Genomic DNA, 24,311 nt, shown 5'->3' with positions numbered 1-24,311 from the left:
AACAACCTTCCTCTGCTTGTCAAAGTCAATCTAAAGGAATTTCTCACTGTTCCTTCCTCTTCTCCAGCTTCTACAGAAAGTCATTTCCATGGAAGGTAGGTAAAGGCTTGATTACTAGACCCTTTGTAGCTAAATTATCAGCAAGGTGATGAAATCACTGCTATCTGAGGTGATCACACAGATTCCATTAACTTCACCAGGACTGTGCCTGTTTCCATTCATAAATTACCATTCAATGGAAACGACACACATACTGCAATGTGATGAGCCACTCGTGTTGGTTAATTTCCTTTCGGAAGCATTTCTGAGCCAAGTCCTTACACTGTGGGGCTTTAATACCTCCCTTTAATACCTGTGGCTGCCTCCATAGCCCTCCAAGCACCTGCATTTGCTGGGAATTGTGTTCCCAGCTCTGGGTGTGCCCCTTGCACAGGCTCCTCATTCGCTCCTTTGAGGAGGAAACTCATTTTTAAACAAAGCACCTCTGCTTGGGCGGATGGCACAGACAGAGCTGAGAGGAAGGGAGGGATTTGCGTAGGGAGAACAGCCCAGCCCTGCAGCACAGCCCTGCAGGACACCAGGAGGGCTGGCTGTGCCAAAGGACCGGGTGGGTTGTTCTTCCTGCCTGCCCTAGCATTCTCATAACACAATCCCTAAGTAATTGCACTAAACAATGGGAGAGAGATGGAAAAACTATGTGCCTTTTAAATTCGTTAAGATGAAATATTCACTGTTAATTCCGCAGAATTAATTTCCATGGTTAAATCTCTACAGATGGAAATGCAACAGTGAAGAGCCCAACCATAGTTAGGCTTAAAAGTAGAGTTCACTCCCAGCACAAATATTTGTCTATGAAGAGCTTTTCCATTTATGCCTTTTAAAAAACATGATTGCTGAATCTTAAGCAATTTTATTGTGCTGAGAATGCTAATCACAGAAACAGCTACATAATTCCAGGGATGCCCAGGGCGGGATTTTGGGGTGTCTGTGAGGGCTGGGGCTGGACTGTGTCCCTTCCAGCTCAGTATGTTCCAGGGATGCCCAGGGAGGAATTTCGCTCAGGACATTCCAGGAATGCCCAGAATGGGATTTTTGGGTGTCTGTGAGGGCCGGGGATGAGCTGTGTCCCTCCCAGCCCAGGACACTCCAGGGATGCCCAGGCAGGAATTTTGCCCAGGACACTCCAGGGGTGCCCAGAATGGGATTTTGGGGTGTCTGTGCAGGCCAGGGATGAACTGTGTCCCTTACAGGGATGCCCAGGGTGGGATTTTGGGGTGTTTATGAGGGCCGGGGATGAACTGTGTCCCTCCCAGCCCAGGACACTCCAGTAATGCCCAGGGCGGGATTTTGGGGTGTTTGTGAGGGCCGGGGATGAACTGTGTCCCTTCCAGCTCAGGATAGTCAGGGATGCCCAGGGCGGGATTTTGGGGTGTCTGAGGGCCGGGGATGAACCGTGTCCCTCGCAGCCCAGGACATTCCTCTCAGAGCCGCGCTGCGGCGGCCGCCCTTCACGGGGCCTGTCCCCGCCGTCACACCGACAGCGCCGCGCTATATTTAGGAGAAGCGCTGTCCCCGGTGTGCGCCGGGCGCCGGGCCAGGCACGCCGGGCCAGGCACGACCTCCCCGGGCCGCCCCCGGCCGGCCGGGCCCGGGCCGCCCCCGCCGCCACGATCTCGGCCTTTGCGGCGCTGAGTCACGGCGGCCCCGGCGCACGACTCCGGCCCCGCCGTGAGTCACGCGCCGCCCCCGCGGGCCCAGGGGCGGGCCGGGCGCCGGCCGCGCCCCTACAAAGCGGCTCCGCCGGCGCCGGGGCAGCGCGGCCGCGCCGGCATGGACGGAGCCGGGCTGGGCGTCACCGCCTGCGCCGCGGCCGCGGGGCTGCTGCTCTACCGCATCGCGCGGAGGTACGGCCGGCGGCGCGGGGACGGCGGCCGGGGAGGGAGGGAAGGACGGGCGGACGGAAGGGAGGAGGAGGAGGGAGGCTGGGCACGGCATGGCGGGATGCGGCCCGCGGCGGCGGGAAGGCGCCACGCGGGGCCCGGGCCCGCCCGCTGTGGGAGAGCGGCGGGGCCGCTCCCGGAGAGCCCCGGCAGGGCCCGGCCTGGGCGGCGGCGAGGGCAGGGCCGAGCGGGGAGAGCGGCTGGGAGCACAGACACCCCAAACCCGGGAATGGCTTTGTGTGCTGGGCTGAGCATCCCGGCTCTGCCCCAACCCCGCCGGGGAACGCGGCTGGGAGCGCTCTGTGCCCGGGAATGGCTTTGTGTGCCCCGACACCGCCGGGAACGCGGCTGGGATGGGAGCGCTCTGTGCCCGGGAATGGCTTTGTGTGCCGGGCTGAGCATCCCAGCGCTGCCCATCGCCTCTCCCCCGCTCCTTGTCCCGCGTCTTTGAAAGACAAGATCCTGCTCTTGTGGCTGGTGGGTGTGGGGTGAGGGATGCATTGCTGGGGAACACGCTTGTAAATATCAAAGGTGTTAGCACAGTAATACAACTAGGGGAGATTCTATGCAAGTCAAAATTATTGATTAGCGACCAAAATTCTTTGGTTATTTGTTTCTTAATTGCACAGAACGTTCCTGACCTTAGAACAAATTCAGAGCAATTGAAAGCCAGGTTTGAAAAGCATCAGGAGACATGTCATGATTCAGATCTCATGAAAGGAGAAAAACTTAATTTGACAGGTTCTAATCTGGCATAGCATGAAAGGAATGTAGGGATGTGTGGAATATAAGGATTTCAGGCTCTGTAGCAGCAATAGACCTTGCAGCCTGCTCATCTATTAAGTGCTTCTATTGGAGACAAGCCAGTCCCAAGGGCTCCCTATGCTAAGGTTCACTTCACGTTAGTGCTTTGCAATAGCAGCATATTCCCGCATCCTCAATGTGATGCCTAAGGTTTCCTCTAAAGCATTTGCTGCTTATTTATCCATATCAATGATCAATGGGACATTAGTCCATATATAAGACTTGGCCTTTGTCTGACATATTTAGGGTAGCCAAGAAATCCAGGTGGCCTAAAGGCAATTCCAGTGAAGCAGGCAGGATTTCTTTGACCCAGTTGAGGCTAGCGTGCCTTTAGAGTGAGGAGAGTGGGTTTGTTTTGCCCGAGTTCATCAAAAGGTCTCTGGAATGGAAAGCGTTTCTTCCCAAGTCCTTGAAGACTGCCGGTAAATTCTTTCAGGTGACCTTGATAATTCTTTGAAGCTGCATGTTGTCTTTCTCAGTACTGTTCTGATACGTCCAAATTTCTTATTCTGCCTTGATTTAGTGAATGTTAGTCAATGATAGTCATCAAGGAGGACAGCTTAATAAGGGGCACAGATGTGATATGAGACATAGATATGATGCTGCCTTTGCTTTTTGTTTATCAAGGAGATAACAGATTTGATGTCCAGATAGGAACAGAGCCTGGGGTGTCCCTGGGTTATCACTGGGTGTCCCTGCCTGAGCCCACTGGGCACATTTTTCCTTGCTGAGGGGACTGTTCAGATGTGCTGGCATAGCCATTTGAATAATTGCTTTGTGATCCAGTTGTGCCAGAATGAGACTGCTGCTTTAAATACTTTTAATAGAGAATTGGGTTTTTCTTCTAATCCTTGGTAACCCAGCGAAGAGCTGCACATCCACCAGTGTCACTTTCAAGGCTACAGAAAAGTAAACATTTTCATCTTCTGACTTAAAGAGGGTGGGGAATAGATGTAAATAAAAATATTTACAAATCCAGTTTATTACTGCCAGCATTTACCAAGGTAGACTGTTGTTCTGGCAATCCATTAGAAGCATGGACTTCAGCATGACCTTAAATGTGTGTATAAATGAGAAGTGAAGAGTGCTGGGAAGCAGCCTCAGTTCCTCCTTGTGTTACATGACAGACACAAACTAGTTGCTAGCCAGTGTTTGTCAATGGGACCTGCAGAGCTGCAGCCTGATTTTTGTGAGCAAAATTAAGAATCCAGCAGCTTCTCACAAAGGAACAGGGTGTCATTGTCTGAGCATTGTCAGACATTTAGCTGTTGGTGCCATAACTGAGTTTACTGCAGGTGTTTTCCCCTCAATTTTGGCTTAAGCAAACATTTTCTACCTGCAGAGCAGTTTGTGCAAGCCTTGAATGTGCTGTGAGCCTGGCTGGGTGTGCAGGTTACACAGGGAGTCAGCTGTGAGTGGAGTCTCTCTGTGCCTGGAGTAACTCACTCACTTCTTGCTGCCCAGGTTTTGGTGTGCAGGAGGTTCTCTGGCCAGTGGAGCTGGTTCAGATTAGCACAGTGCTAGATTATGAACTCCTCGGGGATGATTTGCCTTTTGATTTGTGAGGGATTGAGCACATGGTAAAGGCTCCATTTGCGTTGGCACTCTCTGACTTTGGAAGCAGTGTGTGCTTTAACTCACTGCCCTCAGCTGCTGCCTGAATTCAGGCAAGGTAAATATAGCTCCAGAGTAGTTAAACCTGTATTTGAGAGTCTTTCCAAATGCAGAACTTGTTTTTTGGTTTTTTTCAGTCCTGCCCAATTACTAGAAAATTAGTACCCTACCTACATGTTCTTGCCTCAACAACCTTTTCCTCCCCTTGTTATTTTACATTCACCAGATTGAGAATTTGGGATTTTTTGCACCTATTTCTATGGCAACAGATTATAGGTTCACAGAAGGAAGTATTATTGCCTTTTATCCTAAATAATCCAGGATTTAGCCATTTGTTTTGCATACATTGCAAATGAGGTGCTGCTGTTTAATCCTTGGTAGTACTTCCTGAGCCTCCAGAGCAAGAAATGAAATCCTGTTTGGAAAAGGCTGGAAAGGCCTCGAGTACTCTGAGGATTTGGTCTCTGATATTAGCGAGTTCTCAGGCAGGGTTTGGCACTGATGGATTTCCCTTTATGGCATGACTGCTTTATTCATTGCTTCACCTGTGCTTTCCAGTTCTGTCACCCTTGAAATTAGTGCTGCTGCCTCTGTCATGCCATGGAATGCAGAGCCTGGGGTGGGCAGGGGCTGAGGGGTTTCAGTGGTGCCACAGGAGGGGATTGGGGTGGGCACGTGCTTGGCTTTTGGACAGCAGCAGCTCGTGGATAACTCAGACACCAACCTAGATTTGTCTGCTTTAATCTCTGGGCTGGTTTGGGGGGCTTTTTTTGCCTGTTAGCTTTAGCAGTGATATTTTTAACTCAGATCAGTTGAGCCCCCTTGGCAGTGAAGAAAGTTGAGCAGGGAATATTCATTTTAAGGGGGGGTGTGGGTGTTTGCATCTATTTTGAGATGAGAATCTGCCATCCTAGTAGCTCCAGCCATTTTCTTTCAGCATCTGGCAGGGAATCCTCTGTACATTCTGACTTTACAGTGCTTCATTTCAAGCATATCCTCATTGTTAGTGCCTAAACAGGAGGCTCAGGCATTGCTTGAGGGTTTGATGTTTTATGAACCGAGTTTCGAGGCACGGTCCGTGGAAATGTGAGTGGGAAAAATGGTTGCTGTTATTTGCTCCCCTGCTCTGCTGCTGCAGTGGAGCCACACAGATTCATTATTCCCTGGTGGAGCTGGGCTGTGGCAGCTGTGTCCATCTGTCTGCACGGCTGCCATAGCCAGCCCTGGGCAGCTGCCCTGCCTTGGAAATGGGGCTGGTGCTGATGAGCCCAGACAGCTGGGCTGGGGTGCCTGGGCCAGGGAGCTCCTCTTGGGCCTTGCACTGAGCTTTGAGACAAATGCAGAGCTTCTCTAGCAGGCAGGCTCAGGGATTGGGCTGGTGAAGGTGGTCTTTGCTCACACATCTGTCACAGCCTGTTTTGGTGGGGCCTCGTCACAGCTGTTTGTCTGTATTGGCTGTTGTTTTAGCAGGATTGCTTTAGAGAACAAGGGGCTCATGGATCGAGGTCATTAGTCCTTATCCCTTCAGTTCTAGTGCATAAAAGCAGGGGATGCCCATTTCCTGGGTTTCTGGGCACCCTCACAGGCAGCTCCCATGGATCCTGACTTCCTTTCCCTGGAATCCTGTGTCTTAAGCATCAATTCTACTGCACCTTCTCATAGAATGACACTGCTGATTAGGGAGAGGACCCCCAGATATAGCCATGAAAAACAGTGAAGTGGGTAAATCACAAGGTTGTTATTGAAGTTCTGGCATGTCCATGGTACTGGAGCAGAGGGATGATTGTCAGGCAGAATTTATTTCTGCTTTTCATTGCTAAAAGCACTACTCCAAGTCATAGCATTAAGCACACGGAATGGGAAGATTGGCTGTTTTCCTGCATTTCACTGTTGGGAAGCCATTGCTCTCCTCTCCACCAGCTGAGCTGAGGGCTCCTGCCTGAGATGTTTGTTGTCCCCCCAGGAAGAAGCCCACGCACGTGACGGTGAACTGCTGGTTCTGCAACCAGGACACGGTGGTGCCCTACGGGAACCGCAACTGCTGGGACTGCCCCAACTGCGAGCAGTACAACGGCTTCCAGGAGGTACAGGGGCTGGGACAGGGGGTACAGGGGCTGGGACAGGGGCTGGGACAGGGGGTACAGGGGCTGGGACAGGGGGTACAGGGGCTGGGACAGGGGCTGGGACAGGGGGTACAGGGGCTGGGACAGGGGGTACAGGGGCTGGGACAGGAGGTACAGGGGCTGGGACAGGAGGTACAGGGGCTGGGACAGGGGCTGGGACAGGGGGTACAGGGGCTGGGACAGGGGGTACAGGGGCTGGGACAGGAGGTACAGGAGCTGGGACAGGAGGTACAGGGGCTGGGACAGGGGCTGGGACAGGGGGTACAGGGGCTGGGACAGGAGTACAGGGGCTGGGACAGGGGGTACAGGAGGTACAGGGGCTGGGACAGGGGCTGGGACAGGGGCTGGGACAGGGGGTACAGGGGCTGGGACAGGAGGTACAGGGGCTGGGACAGGGGCTGGGACAGGGGGTACAGGGGCTGGGACAGGAGGTACAGGGGCTGGGACAGGGGCTGGGACAGGGGGTACAGGGGCTGGGACAGGAGGTACAGGAGCTGGGAGTGCCTGGGGAGCCTCAGCAGCATGGGGCAGTGAATGCACAGCTGGCTGGCTGTGCCCAGCACCCATGAGCTCAGCACCTCAGCTTGGAAAGAGAATCTTCTGCGCTGGTTGTGCTGACTAAGAGAGATAGAGACAAATGTTCCTGTCTCACTTTAAAGGGTGAAAGTGGCCTTGACGTATCTCGTAAGAATACTTATTTTACTGTATGGAACAATTCTTCTCTGGTTTTGTGTTCTGTTAAATAGCAAAGCCTGTCTTGAGCTGAAATCCAGCACCACTAGCTGCCTGAGATAGGTGTGCAGGACAGTGGAGATGGGGGAAGATTTGAAGCATTTTGCCTCTTTTTTTACTAATTTATTTTGTTACATAGGTGCATGCTAATGAAATGCAGAGCTGCTGACAGAACTTAGGGAATCTTACTGTCAACCCAGCTGTGATTTTATGATTGAATGTTTGCTTTTCCCCCTGTTGTTTGTCAGAATGGAGACTACAACAAGCCCATCCCTGCCCAGTACATGGAACACCTTAACCACGTTGTGTCGGGCAGTCCAACTTTCTGTGACCCTACCAAACCACAGCAGTGGGTGAGCAGCCAGATTCTGCTCTGCAAGAAATGCAACAACCATCAAACCATGAAAATCAAACAGCTGGCTTCATTCTCACCAAGGGAGGAGGTGAGTGTTCATTCGGGACTGCCATCACTGGAGAATGTTTGTCCAAGGCATTCCCATCCATGCATCTGCCGTTCCTGCTCTGTTTATTCCATGCTGCAGCCTAGTAAGCAGGAGAGAGAGCAGTTTTTCAGTAATGATGTTCCAACAGTCTTCACTCTGTGGCACTCCAGTGCAGAGAAGTTCAGTGATTAGTGTTGTAAATTTACCTAATTGTACTTCAAAGCTGGAATGTTCCCCTGTTCTAATGAGCACTGGAAACTGAAGCTTGAGCCCAAGATGTTTCTGAGATCATCTTACACCTCCAGTACTTCCCATGGCTGAGTTTATGGGAGCTGAGAGGCACAACAGCCCAGCAGTTAACATGAAGCCTTAATAGGTTTTGTTTTCCAGAGGCCCTGGCTGTTCTGCTCTGTGTTTACAAGTGAACTGGGAGAGGAATCCTGTGCAGCCACAATTTCCCTGGTTAGGCATCTGTGCTTAGGAGGGCAGAGGGATTTTGCAGCTACAGCAACAGGATTTCCTGCTGAGCAACTTCTTGGCCTTCCCATTACTTAATATGCGTGGAGGAGGGATAATGGGGTTTCTCCTTCACGGTTTTATGGCTCCCTAAAGATCTGTGCGGAGAATTTAGTGCTGCATTCCTTGGCATGATCAAGCCTTAGGGTTAGACTGTGCTGTAGTGTGATGTGTCCATCCTCTGGCTTGCCTAATCTAGTCTGCTTTGTGTAATTATAATGAGTTTAATCAGAGTGATTCCTGGAGAACAGATTGAAATTTGATCGCGCTTAATGAAAATATCTTTGGCTGGTGCCCTTTTCTCAGCTTTATTTCTAGTCCCTGCCTCTTGCCAGACCTATCCAGTTGCTCAAGTACTGCCAGCCTTTGGCCCCTTTTTAAGCATTCAGTGAGCTGCAGTGCCTGTGCCAGCTGAGAAACCTGGGATTGTTATCCAGTGTGCTTGGATAAGGGCTTCAGTGACAGCAGGGCTGGCTGCTCCAGGGAGGGATGAGCCTGGAGCGACAGAGCCACAGGTATTTCGTGTCCCCTCATTTGAGGAGAGGAAGAGCAATTCTAGTTACTTGTCTCAGCTATGTAGTATTCAAAATATCTCAACAAAGACAGCAAAATTGGGCACGGAAATTGAACATCCTGATGTTGGGCCACAGCAGCCTTCTCCAGGGCTCTTCTTTGCCATCCCTTCTGGGACATGGAGGCTGGCTCAGCTCTGTGTGAGGCTGGCTCTATGCCTGGCTGCAGCTTGGTTCAGGGAGCTGTCCCTGTGACACTGGGGTCACGCTTTGCCCTTCTGTCAGTGGCAAACATGACAGCTGGTGAGGCACCTGCACTTCTCACCCGTTTTCCCCTGCTGTTCCCTGCCCAGGGCAAGTACGATGAGGAGATTGAGGTGTACAAGCACCACCTGGAGCAGACCTACAAGCTGTGCCGCCCGTGCCAGGCTGCAGTGGAGTATTACATCAAGCACCAGAACCGGCAGCTGCGGGCGCTGCTGCTCAGCCACCACTTCAGGCGCCGGGAGAGCGACAAGGGCTACAGCCAGGTACATGGGGACAGGGCAGGGACAGGGGCAGGACAGGGACAGCTCTGCCGCTGCACCTGCAGCTGGGAAAGGGAGGAGCAGCCTGGCCTCTCCAGCCCTGGGAGCTTGCTGCGTGCCTGCAGTTTAGGAGAGCACAGGAGAGTTGCCATAGATGCTTCTAATGCTGGTTTGAGGTTTTCCTCTTGCTGGTGTCATTCAGCACAGTTGCCAGAAGGTAAGGCTAATGTAATAATAGAGTGGAAGGAAAATAATGGGACAGGCAGAGAAGGGGAGGTAGGGAAACCAATTTGTGAGTGCAGTGCAGGAAATTACAGAGCACAAGGGGAAAAAAAAAAAAAAAGAACAATGGGAATTGAATTATGACCTTCTCCTTGTTTCACTGCCCTGCCTGACCTTGGCTTCTGTTCATGTCTCTGCCATTGCTCCTTGCTAGTCTACAATAATCCCATGTGGTGTCAGCCCAGTGCAGAGACTTAGAAGGACTTGAGCAGAGCAGTCCAGCAAACCATACAGTCTGGAAGTGTTTAATAGAGCACCATTTCAAAACCTTGCTGCAGTTCATTCAGTCCTGACAAAGCGTTTCTCCCTTGCTCTGCAGAGCCTGTGTTCATCCTCATCCACTTCCATCACCACGCCAGCTCAGGTGATCCTCCTGCGGTTCCTGGCCTTCCTCAGCTGTGCGTTCCTGGTTCTGATGGCCTTGTACGGGTCAGGCGACCCCTTCTCCCTCAGCACAGCTGTCCCTGCTCCTGGCCCCGCTGGCCCCGTGTGGAACAGGACTGGCGCCAGCCCCCGTGCAGGCGGTGGCAGTGCCAGTGGCAGTGGCAGTGACGGTGGCGGCTCGGGGCGCGGCTGGCGGGAGCTGCTCCGCCTGCTCCCGGAGCGCCTGCTGGAGAACCTGAGCGTGGCCTGGGCCTACGGCAAGAATCACCAGATGGCAGTGGCTGTGCTGGGGCTCTTCACCTGCCTGCTGGCCATGTTCCTGGCTGGGCGCATCAGGTGCGTGTGCCGGGCTCCTGTCTCGCTCAAGCTGCTTTGGTGGGAGCTCCCTAGTGCTGGGCTGCCTCGGTGATCCGGGGGTAAACACTTCCAGAATGGCACATGCAGTACTGCATGCGCTGATTCATTCCATTTAAGCTTAATTACTGTGAATGAAAAGCTGGAGCTGATCTGCTCGGCAGCAGGCAGGGCTGCACAGGATGTGCTGTGTCAGAGGCAGTACAGGGTGACCGGGGCGTTCAGCAGTGTTTAAATCCTGTCTGGTTTCTCCTCCCGTGGCAGGCTCCGGCGGATCGACGCCTTTGCCTCGCTGCTGTGGTTCCTGGTGATGAGCCTGCACCTGGCCGAGCGCTACCTGAAGGCAGACACGCCCAGCTGGCTGGACACGGCCAAGTTTGGCACCACGTCCCTGTGCTGCCTGGTGGGCTTCACCGCAGCCGTGGCCACGCGGAAGGCGACGGGCCAGCGGAGACCCCGGCCCCGAAGGTCAGAGCCAGAGCAGTGACGCTGGGGGAAGCAGGAAAAACCCTTGTGAACTCTTTGCGACTGGTGCTTCTCTCTCCTCTTGTTATTTTCCCTTCCTCTGTGTCTCTTTTTTTAAAGTTAGATAAGCAGTGAAGATCTCTTCTTCCTTTTTTTAAAAATATATATATTTATATATGCACATATACACATGTGTATATATATATATATAAATTTTTTTCCCCATCCTTGCTTACCACTGTGCTAGCATTTCCACTACTAGCCATGGAAGCTACTCGTGCTGCCTCCATTCTCCCTTCCTCCTGCATCCTACGTCAGCAGTACAAATATCCAGCTTCCCCAAAGTCAGTTCTTCCAGCAGCTGCCTCACAAACTGCTCCATAAATGCAGCCTCCTTCCCTTTCTGCTCCTCCAGCCAAAGAGATTCTGGCTTCTCCTGTCCTCCTGGTTCTCCTCACTGCCTCTCCATCCTTAGCCACTCACAGAGGAGCCCTGTGCCCTGATCCACCATGGGGCCCGAGCCACCTACACTTTCCTAATGGTGCTGGTCATTTTAATTTGGAACTGATGGGAACTTGCCTCTGGATTTGGAGTCCTTGTTCCACGTGCTGTGGTGCCCAGGCACGCGAGGAGGGACCACACAGAGCCCAAACCTGGTTCTTCTTGCCTTCCACCGTGTAGCATCACTTACCTGCACCCTCTTGCTCTGCCCTTCTCCTGGCTCCTGTTTCAAATGGAGAAGTGTCCTTAAGTGCTTTTGACTGAAACTTCAGTAATTTATTCAAAAAGGTGCTTTAAAAAATCATGTAGCTCAGGGTGTCTTAATACCTGAAAGTGTGCAGCTGAGGTTAAATTTTCAGATCTACTAGTGGTTGTTGCTTTCAATGCCAGTTTACTTTGGGTTATTTTTACCCTCCTGCTCCCCGAGCAACATCTGTGTATAAGCACAACTGGATAAAAATGCCTCTGTTCCTCCACTCCTATAGCCTTAGAAAGAGAAGTGTGGGACTGACAGGCTCACGCTGTGAGTACCATGTCAGCTTTCATTGTACGCCACTGCTCAGTCAGCATTCATTGCTGAGAACGCAGATGGGAAGGGTGGGAGCTCTGCTGTGGGACTGCATGGCAGCAGATATGGATTTGTTGGGTTACCTGCAGAGGTTCTTTTTGCAGTCGTGCTAATACTGAAATAAGGATCTGAAAATTGTGACTTGGAGCTGAGTGCCTGGCACTCCTCTGCTGAAAGCTGGGGTGGCTGGGCATTACTGTGTGGGGAGGAGGGAACTTCCAGCTGTTTGGGTTTTTTAGGATTAACTTGTTGGGACCCCTTAGGATAAGCAGTCTGATTATCCTGCATGATTGTTTGAAAGGCACTCCACTGAGTTTCTCATATGGACTTTGGTTTTTCAAGAGGGAAATAGCACTTTTACAGAACATCTGCTATTTTCTTCTGTTCAGAATAGCACAGTGGAACTCACCACCCTAATAGTCTGATATAAGTTAATTGGTGATCTTGCAGTGTATAAACTATAAAATAATCAGAGTGGAGCTCTCACTGTGAAGTATCTGCAACTCCTGCTGAAAAATGCAGACACTGCTGGGTGCTGCAGATGCTGGTGGAATTAGAGGAGCTTTTTTAAAGGAAACAAAAGCTATTTCCTAGCTGTTCATACTTACTGTTCCTCAAACAGCTGTTCGTTGTGAAAGCATAAAGGTAGCACTGCCGAAACTCTGAAATTCATTAACAATAAGCCAGGCTGCGTCATGGAAGGTGCAGCTCCTGGCTGTGTGCCTGTACCTTAGCAAGGGAGTGGCACACAGACCTGCTGCCCACCTGGGCTCTCCTTTGGAATCTTTTTCTGGTGCCTTCAGATAGCTGCAATATCCAAGCTCACGGAGCCTGGCTCCGTTGTGGTGCTTGTGAATGATGCTGAGGGTTGTTTACTTACTTACTTACCCACAAGAGGAATCCAGCCGCTGCAAAGTCTGGTTCCATCTTCCATGTTCCCATCACTATCAGTCCTGACCCAAAACATTTGTCTTCCAGCTCACAGGCATGGGAAACCTTGAGCTAGTATGGCCATTAAGTGAAATAAGGCATCTGGACTTTTTTTTAATTCTTGCCTTCTTCCTGCTTCAGGACTTCCAAATTTTTCTCATAAAGTACATGTAAGAAAAGACTTCTATCTGCGATTGTCTTCTGCACTTACCTGTACAATTTGGATTGAAAGTTCCTCTTGGTGTTCTCCTCTGAGATGTGTCCAGGGAATGGGAGGAATCTCATATGTGAAGGATTTACTGAGAAGGCTCAAAGGAGGGGTATGGGAAGCTGACAAACTCAGTGGGAATGGTCATGGTGATGTCATGCCTGATTTCTGTCAGCAATGCCCTTTTATTAATAAGAATGAAATGCGTCTGTCCAAATTCTCTTGCCCAGTAGGAAGGAAACTCTCAGTGGCAGCTTCTAAAGATGGCTGGCAGCCTCTCCAGATGTTTTATTCAGCAGCTGAAAGCCAAGGCTGTGTTAAGCGTCACTGTGTCCTGTTTCCCATTGTCTCCTATCTCCTCTAAGTATCTGTTCTCCTCCCTTTTTAGGAACACTTGGGTTTTATCTTTCTATTTAAACTTGACTCCTCCTCAAGCTCCCTGGGGTCAGGCACCTTTTGTGATGTTTTGCTGTAAATGTTATGTTGGTTTACCATGCCTGTTCTTTTCTCTGGTTATCTTTTTCCCTGTGCAGTGCTGGGATGGGATGGGGAGGATGCACACTAAATGTTGGGAACAGGCAGTTGCTAGAACTGTGGGAAGCAGAGGATTTACACTGTGAAGCCTGAATAATCCTGTTAAGGAATGTTTTAGCTCTGTTTGCACAGCAAGTGCAAATCTATACTGAGTTTAAAGTCCTTTAGTGTGGGAGATATGTTAACTGCAAGTGACATCATTTGTCCTCACTTTATGCAGATTAATACAAATGAAGTATGTTTACTAGTTGCACTGATTTATATGTCAGAACATCAGAAAGCTACTTTGTTTTATGGCCAAGCTGTACAACTGATCTCTGGTGCTTTGTTCACAACTTACGATTTGAGAACTTTTGTGCTTGTAATTGGGAAAATTTCAAAGGTGAAACAGAATAATTGAAGTGCGGTTCATTTAATGCCAAAGAAGCTTTTGTTTTTGCTCAGGTGTCAGCCTATTTTCCCCACTTCTCGGTGCCTCAGCATGTCTGTGGTGCTGCTTCTGAAAACAACAACCTCAGAGCCTCAAAACCAACCTTGCAACAGTTGAATTTTTGGTGTTTTAGAGACTCTGATGCTGACAGGCTCCTTTGTTTCTCCTTGTCTCACATGCTTTGGCTGATGTGGAGGATGATGGGTCTTTAGGGGTCAGGGAAGAAAGGAGAAGGGTGGGTTTTGTCCAGAGGTGTTCTGATTTCTAAACTGTAGCATTCAGTCCATCCCAGTTGTGTGTCAGACAAGGAGCCCTGCAGAGAAGTTGTAAGTTAGCAGCATTCTACTGTTGACTGTGGAAAAAGAAATAGTCAAAACCACTACTGCCTTTGCTGAGACTGTCCTTGCCACACCTGATTCCAAAGCCAAACAGGCTGTTCCAGACACTGCCATGCCATAGGTTCTGTATGGAAGGTGCTTTGCATTTTTTACTCAGCAGTTAGATTATGTCATGTAAATGTAGATATCTGAGCACATCATCTAACTGCATGCCTGTTGCCCCACAGAGAGTCCAGCAGGTGAAAATGTGTGTTTTGCTGCACAGTGGTGCTGTCCTGTGCAGCTGAGGTGCTATTTTGTGTCACACATTTCCTTCTGCTGGGTGGGATAAGAGCTAACAAAGGTTTGGTAACTAACGACCACAAATGACACAAAATCATGCTGAACCACTTGGTCACTGCCTTGGGCTTCTTGTTTTCCCTTAGCTGGGCTCCTACTTGAGGCCACAGAGGAACACGTGGTGGTCTCCAGGTGCAGTTTTGTTGCCTGAGCATTCTCTCAGCCATGCAGGCCAGAGCATGTGAATATCTTAACAATATTAGAGGGTTTTAGCCCAAAAGCCCCTAATTCAAGGTGCTGCTTTTTTGCACTAACCATGTGTCTGGACCAGGGGATGGTAGCAGCAGAACAGAGGTGCTGAGGGATTGTTAGTGGGTTTGTGTGTCACTTGGAATCAAATCTGCTCCATCCCCAAGTGCCTGACTGGCCCTCATTGGCCGTGGCTGATGTGCCAGCTCAAAATCTTGTACCCTGCCCAGCAGAGCCAGTTACAAAGGGGCCAGTGTGGGTTCATGAAGTGCCTTTTCCTGGACAAGATTTGGGACAACACTGTGTTGCTTTGCCTGGTGGCACAGGGCTGCAGCAGTGCCCACGTGTCTGCCAGGCCAGCGCTTCTGTCCCTCCCGTGCCACCACCGAGCGTGGCAGGGCACAGGGGGACACCTGGGCTAACATTTCTGAGCAACTCTGCAGGAGAACCCCGGGGCAGCAGCCAGGTCAGCATCTCTGCTGCTGCCTCTGTTCTTCCTGGGGCCCTCAGTGACATCAGTGCACGCAAACTGACACCTTTGTGGCCCTTCACCATTCTAAATACTCTGTGTTTATATCCAGTTCTTTCCTCTCTCTTAACTCCTCTCCTACATCCGTGCTTTGCATGCCCCAGTGAGCTTGGGTGTGTCAAAGGGTGAGGACATGTGGGAATATAAAAATGGTGTAGTGGCTTATTATTTTGGCTTTATGAATATTTTTCAAGTGTGCTGAAATTATGTGAAGCTAATAATCATGCTTAGACGCTATAGGAATTATGTATTGATGTAATGTGAACAAAGTATTTATGCTCTTATAAAAATTAATATAATTAATGGCCAGATAATTGCTCCAGACTGACTGCACTCGTGAAAAGTGAAGGGAGCTGTGCTGTATGGCTTTGCTTTGGTTTTCAGAGATGCTGTTGAAATCGTGTGCTGTCACATACAGCTGCCAGCTCCTTCCAGGTGTGCTGTCACCTGCAAGGACACTTGGCTCTTGGAGCCAGGGCAGTGCTCTCCAGGGAAAGGGACAGTACTCAGTCCTGAAGTCATCCCCTGTAAAGCCTCGTTGGGACCAAAGCTCTTGAGTGCACAGGCAGGAGGAGGTGCCCTGGGCATTTTTGGCATGCCAGCAAGTCTGGGTTTGTGTAGGCATAGGATGTGCATATACACACACATGTACTCCCCACTTTGTGCCCCAGCTGGGGGAAAAAGGCACAATTGATGCCAAGCATCTGTGCTGTAGAAGGTCTTAGTGCAGCTCTAATTCAACCCTCCCTTTTCATCCAAAGCAGGACAACAGGCAGGAGACAAGAATTCTTACTCTTGGCAGTTGAAGTTTGTAGCTCTCTAAGCCACATATCAAAATTGTAATGTGTCTGAGAGCTGTGCCCATTTTAACACTACTCTCCCCTGTCCTTGTGCCTGTTTTTTATTCCTGTACTGCTCTTCCCTCTGGTTCTGTGGGTTTGACAGGAGGCTGTGCCCTGGGTGGGGAGTGCAGCAGAGCAGTGCCAGGGCACAGTGACAGTGCCCTGTTCCTGGGGTGGCAGGGACCTGTTCTGCACCCCGGGGACAGAGATCCCTGCTGTACCTGGGTGCTCAGTTCTGAGGGGAAATGTTTCAGCCCTGGCTGACACTTGGCTCCCCAGCTGCCAGGGCTGGGCGCATCCCCAAGCTGCCTGCCTGGGACTGCATCTCCCCTTCTTCTTCATGGGCTGAATTATCTGACGGAGGAGTGGGTCCATCTGCAGCCTGGCCTGCCCCTGCTCTCCCATGTCTGTGTCTGTCCCAGGGCTGGTGCAGCATCTCTGTAAAATGTGAATTTAAGAGGCACACACCTATGGTGGCTGTGGCTGACAGGGAGCTGTTGGGACAGAGCAGGGGAGGTGTTCCTTCAGGACCGTGTACAGTCCCCTACCATGTAATACCCTTCTTTAACCTTCTATTTATTTATTTTTGAAGTATCTGTGTAGCAGAGTTGTGCCCGACTGTCTAGTAACATTGTGATCATTGTAAACACTAATTAAGATACCCAGCTTTTGATGTTCACAATATCAAGTTCTGAAATAAACGGCTTCCGGGCCTTGACTATTTCCACAAACTATCTGACTCCAGAGCCTTTTTTTCCCCTTCTTTTTTTTTTATGTTCCATTTTTTACTGTTTCCAGAGCCACTATTAGCACGAGACAAATGGCTTGGAGCAGAGGCACAGCTGCAGTGCTCCATCCCAGGGCTGTGATGGGGCTGCTTCCTGCCTCTTGATCCTCTTGATCTCCTCACCTTTTTTATATCTGCTTCTGGGAGAAGTTTTAGTTCAGCTGCCCATTCTCAGGCGTGAAGCACATTGCCATGAGAGCTTTTAGCAGCATTGAGCCCTCTTGACATGGCAGTGGCAAACACTAAAGAGTGCAGAGAACAGGAACAGGATTTTGCACACTTAGCAGGAATTTGTTCAGAACAGATTAATGTTTAGGACACATTTTGGTCAGAATTCAGTCCTAAGGCATTAATAAGCTATACTTAAAATCCTGCAGCTCCTCTTTGCTAATTCCTTTTCTGGATGGTTTAAGACAAATGATTCTTCACTGCCCTGAGGATCTGGCTGCACTGGCTGGGTGAGGTTGAGCACTGGGGCTTTGAGCAGCAGAGCCATTGGAAGCCTGATCCAAAACAGTCCCAGTCCCAGGACTGTGGTTATGAGTGATAAATTACTAGAATAGCTTCCAGCCCGTTAAATGAAAGACTTACAAAAGCCAATAAACCAGTTAAGCTGTTTTCTGCTGCACCAAGGAGCTGTGAAAAGTTGGATCCTTTGGCCCAAAGACACAGAAGGTGCAAAGTTAGGACAGAAGAGCCATGTGGCTCACAGGTGATGCTCTGGTTTGGCCCTCCACAGCCATGGCACAGTGAGGGGTAGGTATCACTCTTTCTCCTATGACTCATATCAGTCCTGAGCTGCACTTCTAATTCCCTTTCCCACTCATTTCCTTTTACAAATCCGAGCTGGGCACGCCCATCTGTGTGTGTGGTGGGGTGGATGTGTGTGGGGGTGCAGAGCAGGACCCCCTTTGAGGTCCTCTGGATCCTGGAGAGGTTGGGCATTGGGGCTGCCACACCTGCACATCCCTGGCTGCTGTTGGAGTCATTCCTGCCCCAGCACCCTGCTTGGCTCACGTGTTCAGCCTCATTAAGCTGGTCAGGATTGGCGATGGCTGCTTCCTGCTAGCAGATAAGTAGTTTATAAGATGCTTTAAATTGTAATCTTCACTCTAGAGTTAGCACGGCATAATATTGCTGCACCACCTCTTTCATCTCCAGGGCAGAATGACACGTGCATAAATCACCCCACAGTGCAAGGCTGAGATTTTCTTCACCCTTTGATTTCCTCCTGGCTTTCCTCTGACAGAAGAAAAGCCATGTAACCATGTTACTGCTCTCATCTGTCTCTGTTTCCATCAGAAGTGAGATTAAGCCTCCAAATATTGTATCTGCAAAGTCAGATATCTCCATTTAAAAATGTGCACTTCATACTCAGTTCTTCATCATGATTTATTTGACAGTTCTATTATGTGTTTCTAACTAAAAAGTCTTTCAGGGGAACAGAGATTCTGGTTCCTATTCTAAACTTCCTTTCATGTATTTTCATTCAATTGTTAAAAATAATACAAAATTTCTGTATTTTAACATCTGGACTTCTTAAAGTATTCTCTGGGTAATTTCGTCATCCAGGGTATTTTCACTGGCATTCCTAAACTGTTCCACCCTGTATTGTGGGACAGGTTGGTGCACAATAATTTAAGTAAGGTTGGGCCATTCTTCTTTTCCCGAAGTGTAGGAACATTCCCATAAACTTCAGCACTCCTGCACTGAAAAGTTAGTCCAAACCTGGCAACAAAACAAATGTTCTGCAAGCACGAGAGAGGCAGTTGCTGGTGTTTCTCATTGCTGAGTGTCTGTCATGCGTGTCCTTTGCAGGTACCTCTCTGGGGACTCCATCGCTGTCTTTCCCAGCAGCCCTGGCCCAGCCTTCCCTTCACCTGCCACGTCTCTGTTTGTGCCAACTCCGCCCAGCATCCTGCACCTGACAAACCAGCAGCTCTTCAGGTCCCCGCGCAGAACGGGCTCGTCCTCCCTGCCCGGCCGCCTCCACAGGGCGCTGTCGCTGGGCACCATCCCCTCGCTGGCACGGGCAGGTGAGGGCAGGGCTGGCACGGGGACAGGGGCTGCAGGGCCTGGGGGAGATGGGCTGGGGGGATCCAGGGAGAGGGGCTGCAATTCATGGAGGAATTGGGCTGGGGGGGATCCAGGTGAGGGCAGGGCTGGCACGGGGACAGGGGCTGCAAATCCTATGAGAGATGGGCTGGGAGGGATCCAGGGAGTGTGCAGGGGCTGTCCAACAGGGAGTGGGGCTGCAGTTCCAGGAGGAATTGGGCTGGGGGGGATCCAGGTGAGGGCAGGGGCTGTCCTAGAGGGAATGGGGCTGCAATGGTGCAGTGCTTCAGGAGGAAATGGAATCGGAGGGATCCAGGTGAGTGTGCAGGGGCTGGCCCAGAGGGAATGGCACTGGATCCACACGTTATAGTCCTGTCCTGGGTTCAAATTGTTTCATTTTTGCTTTTAGATTCTGGGTATTTGTTCAGTGGAAGCCGGCCGGCCTCGCAGTCATCTTGCTCCAAGGAGTCCCCTACATCAGGTACTGCTCCAGGCCTTCCAGAGCCACAGTCTGTGCAGGATTTGCACTGAGTGGGTTGAAACACGTGGTCTGGTTGAATTCTTTCCTCCCTGCTCGCATTCCAGTGAAAATGTCCGTTTTGCTGCTGGAAATGCTGCAGGCAGAGCCCCAGCTAGAGGTGGGATGGCGTTAAAGTCAGGTGCTGTGTGTGCTGGATGTTCTCGCTGGGAGAGCTCACGGTGGCATCAGTGAGACAAAACAAGGAGCCCTTTGCTGATTCGAGCAGCGTTGAGCCTGCTTGGAGAGGAGAATTCAGCTACTTCAGGGCAGCTCTTTTGTAGCTTTCCCAGCAGAGAGCAGCAGTTGCTGGTTTGGCTGCTCCGTGACCTCTCTGCGGCCCTTGTGGCCCAGACAGATCCCTGGGCTGTTTGTGCTGCTGTCCCACCCCGGGCCATGCAAACCTCCTGCTCCCCGTGCACCTCCTCTGCAGTTCATTCACCTGCAGAATGGATTGTGCACGCTCTCCTGGATGGACAGAGCTGAGCTAAGACAAAGCTCACCAGGCTCCTGATAACCTGAGTCACTCCTGAGTGTACCAAAGTACTGGTGGGATTTCTCTGTGCTTTGCAGTGTGGGGACTCAAATAAATAACGAATTTTAGTACAGGACATATTGGTGGACATTTGCAACTCCCATTCCTTTTCCTTGTTGTGCTGTTAAAGAGAACTGTGCCTGTTGCAGTGGGATGATAACCCGGTGGTTTTATCTGTGGGGTGTTATTACCAAAGGGGTACTGGGGGCAGCTAAAGGTGATACAGAGACTCTATCATTAGAAGGTTTTAAAAAGACACTTTATCATTAAAATTTTTATAGAAACAATGGTGGACTTAAGACTTGATTGGCTTTTAGGAACGTTTTCTCACACTGTTGGTGAACTATGAATAGCAGACTCTGGAGAACCATATCTCTAAACAATGGTTATAGAGAGATAATAATTTTGAGTTCTTTTAAGTTTCTCACAGCTTTTACATTTCTGGGAGAAGGGTGTGTCTCCGTTCAGGGTATCTCTAAGTGCTGTGGGTGTTTGTGTTTCAGACCCACTGTCCCTGCTGGGCAGCCGCGCCCCGTCCCGCCTGCCGTCCCCTGCCCCGTCCGTGGCCGGCTCGGTCACCTCGAGCTCGGGCTCGCTGCGCCTGCGCCGCCCGCTCATCAGCCCGGCCCGCCTCAACCTGCAGGGGCAGAAGCTGCTGCTGTTCCCCAGCGGCCCCGAGGAGCCCCCCCAGCCCGACAGCAACGCCTTCAGCCCCGAGCTGCACGGCTGCACCCCGAGGAGCCTCGCCGAGCGCGGCGTGCCCGGTACGGAGCGGGAGGGAGCGGCTGGCAGGCACGGCCCTGCAGAGAACAGAGCCCTGCAGAGGCACAGAGACACAGCCCTGCAGAGAACAGAGCCCTGCAGGGGCACAGAGACACAGCCCTGCAGAGGCACAGCCCTGCAGGGGCACAGAGACACAGCCCTGCAGAGGCACAGCCCTGCAGAGAACACAGCCCTGAGAGAACACAGCCCTGCAGGGGCACAGAGACACAGCCCTGAGAGAACACAGCCCTGCAGGGGCACAGGCACAGCCCTGCAGAGGCACAGAGACACAGCCCTGCAGAGGCACAGCCCTGCAGGGGCACAGAGACACAGCCCTGCAGAGAACACAGCCCTGCAGGGGCACAGAGACACAGCCCTGCAGAGGCACAGCCCTGCACAGGAACAGAGACACAGCCCTGCAGAGAACACAGCCCTGCAGGGGCACAGGCACAGCCCTGCAGAGGCACAGCCCTGCAGCATCCAGGCCACCACCTGGGGAACCTGCAGGAGAAACCCAGGTGGTGAATTCTCCTGTCTTTCTCTCCTTGCAGATATGAGATCGGCCGTGGAAGGGGGGAGTATTTGCAGTGATAATTCCATCAAAAAGGAGGATCACTCGTCACACTCATCTACCTGCGTGGTGGACACGACTACCAAAGGGGAAGATTTGGCAGGCTGGAGAGGTGAGTGCAAGTCTGGTGACTGCTTCATGCACGTGTGAGCGTTTCTGTGAGGGTAGCTGAGATCTTTCCTGGAAATCAAATTAATAAGTAGTTGCAAAGTGGACCTTCTGCCTGCCATTCTAAGATGTTAATAAAGCTGTTCCTGTTCTTTGGACTGTCTGAAGAACACTGACAAAGTGCTAAACCAAGACAGAAAAACAGGAGTGGGGATGCAGGTGTCAGGAGCATGAGATGAGATGAAAATAGAGCTAAAAGAGAGCAGTGGAGTCTTTCCTGACAGGAAAAGTGCTTCAGCAATTTCTGCTTGTGCTGAAACACTGGCCAGAGAGAAACAGTACATGGCAGCAACATGTACAACACATGTTAACTTTTACTTATCAGTTCTTTAACATCTCTTTTTACTCTTCCCTTTTTTCTCTGTGTTCTCCCCTTTGCCAGGTCGCTTTGGGACCTCTGCCCTGCGGGGCCTGCTGGCCGTGAGCCTGACCCTCAATGCTGTTTTCACATCAGCCTATGTCTACAGGAGCCTGCGCTGACTGCTGCCAGCCCTCCCTGTCCCTCTGGTTCCACCTGGTCCTGAGGAGATGAGAGCAACCCAACCACGGCTTCATGGCCAAGGCCGTGCCACCGGTGCATGCTGTTCATCAAAAAACTGCTGTACACTCAGCTGGCATGAAAAGCAACCTGGGCAGCTGCTGCCATCCCTTCCAGGTAGATCATATCCAGAGCGTCCCTGGAGATGGCAGGCAGCATTCCCAGCTCAAAGCAGGAGGCCACTCCAATGGCCCACACACTTCCTTTCAAGAGAACTGACCCGAGACACAAGCCTGACAATGCGTGAGCTGCGTTTTTAGGGACCTACCCCAGCTCTTCTTTCTGACATATTGACCTCGTGCTGATGGTGCTGGTAAAACGGGGAGAATTAGAGCAAATGAGCTGAAGAAGAGGGATGGCTTAGTAGCTGGTGCTGGGCTTTGGCTACTGCAGCAGCATCCCCAGGCTCTGCTCAGTGGTTCCTCTTCTCTCTTCTCTCTGGCATTCTCTAAATTGTCAGTGAACTTTCTTTAGTTGCCTTAAGCTTGCCTAAGCACATGGGTGACCTTGGCTGCTCTGTCATGTTCTTGCATCTTATATGTCCTTGTGCTTCCAGCTGGACCTGGCCCTGAGGCCACTTTCACCAGTTCCTTGTGGCCACGCTGGCCCTCAGCCCTGTGTGTGCCTGTGGCTGCACAGCCCAGACAGACCCTGTGCTGGCTGCAGAGCCCCAGCAGGCATCACCTGTGTTACTCTCAAGTGGCAAAAAGAAAGGATCCCTGTGTGATTTGCACCACAAAGGGCTTCAGCTCTCAGCTCTGCTGGAGCTTTCACTGGAGCCGGGAGTGGCAGAGCCTGTTCTTGCTGTAAATCACACAAATCTGTTCTGTTAGGGGTAGGTGAGAAGCTGATTGTATACATCTATCCAGAGACCTGACACCTCACTCTCATGTTGGGGTTTGCTAAGTAACTGTTTGAGATATTTCTTACTTAGTAAAATGCCCAGGTGCTCTCAGTGAGAAATGCCAAACCTGCTTCTGGACAATTCAGCCTTCTGGAGAGATTCTTCTTTTCTAGCCCAAGGAAAGTTAGTAGATTATCAAAAGCAGTTTGTAATTTGGGTATTTCTGCTTTTGGGTAAGCCTTCAGCATTGCTTAGAATTCAGGGGCCATTTAGAATATTGTGCTGAACACTCAGAATCATTTAGTGCATCTTAGGGAAAAAAAAAAGAAATCCTGATCTTGCTGTTTTGGTTCCCAAAAACCAAGTGCAGAGGGATTTACCATGGTATGAAAAACACCTGGCATTAGCTGTGTATTTCCTGAAGCAGGACTCTGATCTATAAAGACTTTTTCTGTTGTCTCTTCCTTTGGGCTCCTTTACCTCAAATTTCCCTGCCCCACCCCACTGCCCTGTGTTTGCACCCTGAATTGGTGAATTCTGTGTTTCCCTCCTTTCCAGTTCGCTGCTGTTCCTCTCTTGTGTTCCTGCATGTGCACAGAGCAAGGTGTATCTGCTGCTGACCATTCTCTGCTCTGAACCTGAGCCCCACCTGGCAGTGATGATCACCCTTCCTTTTCACTCTGCTTTTTATTTTGCTGCATGTTTTAGTTGAGTTCCTCCCCAGCCTCACTCGGTAGCCCATGGGAGCCCCAGCCAGCCTGATCAGCGTGCATGCGACAGCATAAATGGGGCTTTGCTGCTGCTGATTCAAGCCCTGAAAAACTGAGTGTCTCTGTGATTCCCAAGTCTCCCTGCATGGTCTGAGCTGCCCACTTCCAGCTGCTGCTCCTGCCCTCCCTGTGGGTCAGACTGGTCCCTGCTGTGCCTGCAGGGGAGGCCAGGCCTGCACACTCACGCTGATCCGAGGGCTGAGGATGGATCACTGCTGAGGCTGCATCTCCCTTGGCCTCTCAGAGAGCTGTGCAGCCCTGCACAGCCAGCACCTCCTGCACACAGCCCAGAGCCAGGAGAGCCTGCAGCCCAAAGCTGAGCTGCAGATGGACGATGAGTTCTGTCGTAACTTGCATGAATTGTTCCTTGTAGCCAAACCGGACACATAACCTTGTTGTAAAGAGATTTTTGTCCCTTTTATAGACTTTGCACGCTCGCCCGAGCATGTGTACAGGCAGGATGATGGCAGAGCAGCTGCCAGGCTCCTCTTTCAGCCTCTGCTCTCTGGGTTTCCTGATGTTCTGGTGCAGTGTGTGCTCCTTGTCCTACACAGAGACAAGCTGCTGTGGCTGTGCTTGTCCTTACCACCCAGCAAAGTGCACTGTGACCTTGTGTATGCAAACCTCCCCCTTCCACCTCCCAGCCTGCGCTCAGTTTCA

At 51.1% G+C, this 24,311-nt stretch overlaps 1 protein-coding gene across 1 annotated transcript; it reads left to right on the top strand.

Annotated features, from left to right (window-relative positions):
- The first annotated feature begins 1,830 nt into the window (after nucleotides 1–1,830).
- Nucleotides 1,831–23,277, top strand: TMEM201 (transmembrane protein 201). The gene is made up of 11 exons (XM_054291936.1): nucleotides 1,831–1,904; nucleotides 6,322–6,442; nucleotides 7,462–7,656; nucleotides 9,038–9,214; nucleotides 9,813–10,213; nucleotides 10,496–10,699; nucleotides 18,710–18,927; nucleotides 19,356–19,427; nucleotides 20,502–20,762; nucleotides 21,312–21,443; nucleotides 21,882–23,277. The coding sequence occupies exons 1-11, from the start codon at nucleotides 1,831–1,833 to the stop codon at nucleotides 21,977–21,979; spliced, it is 1,953 nt and encodes a 650-aa protein (XP_054147911.1). The 3' UTR covers nucleotides 21,980–23,277.
- Nucleotides 23,278–24,311: the final 1,034 nt, after the last annotated feature.

The sequence above is a fragment of the Melozone crissalis genome, unplaced genomic scaffold, assembly GCF_028551555.1.
Source record: "Melozone crissalis strain CALT ecotype California unplaced genomic scaffold, PUWL_Pcris_2 ptg000107l_1, whole genome shotgun sequence".
Taxonomy (NCBI): domain Eukaryota; kingdom Metazoa; phylum Chordata; class Aves; order Passeriformes; family Passerellidae; genus Melozone; species Melozone crissalis.
This window is presented reverse-complemented; position numbering and strand designations above follow the sequence as displayed.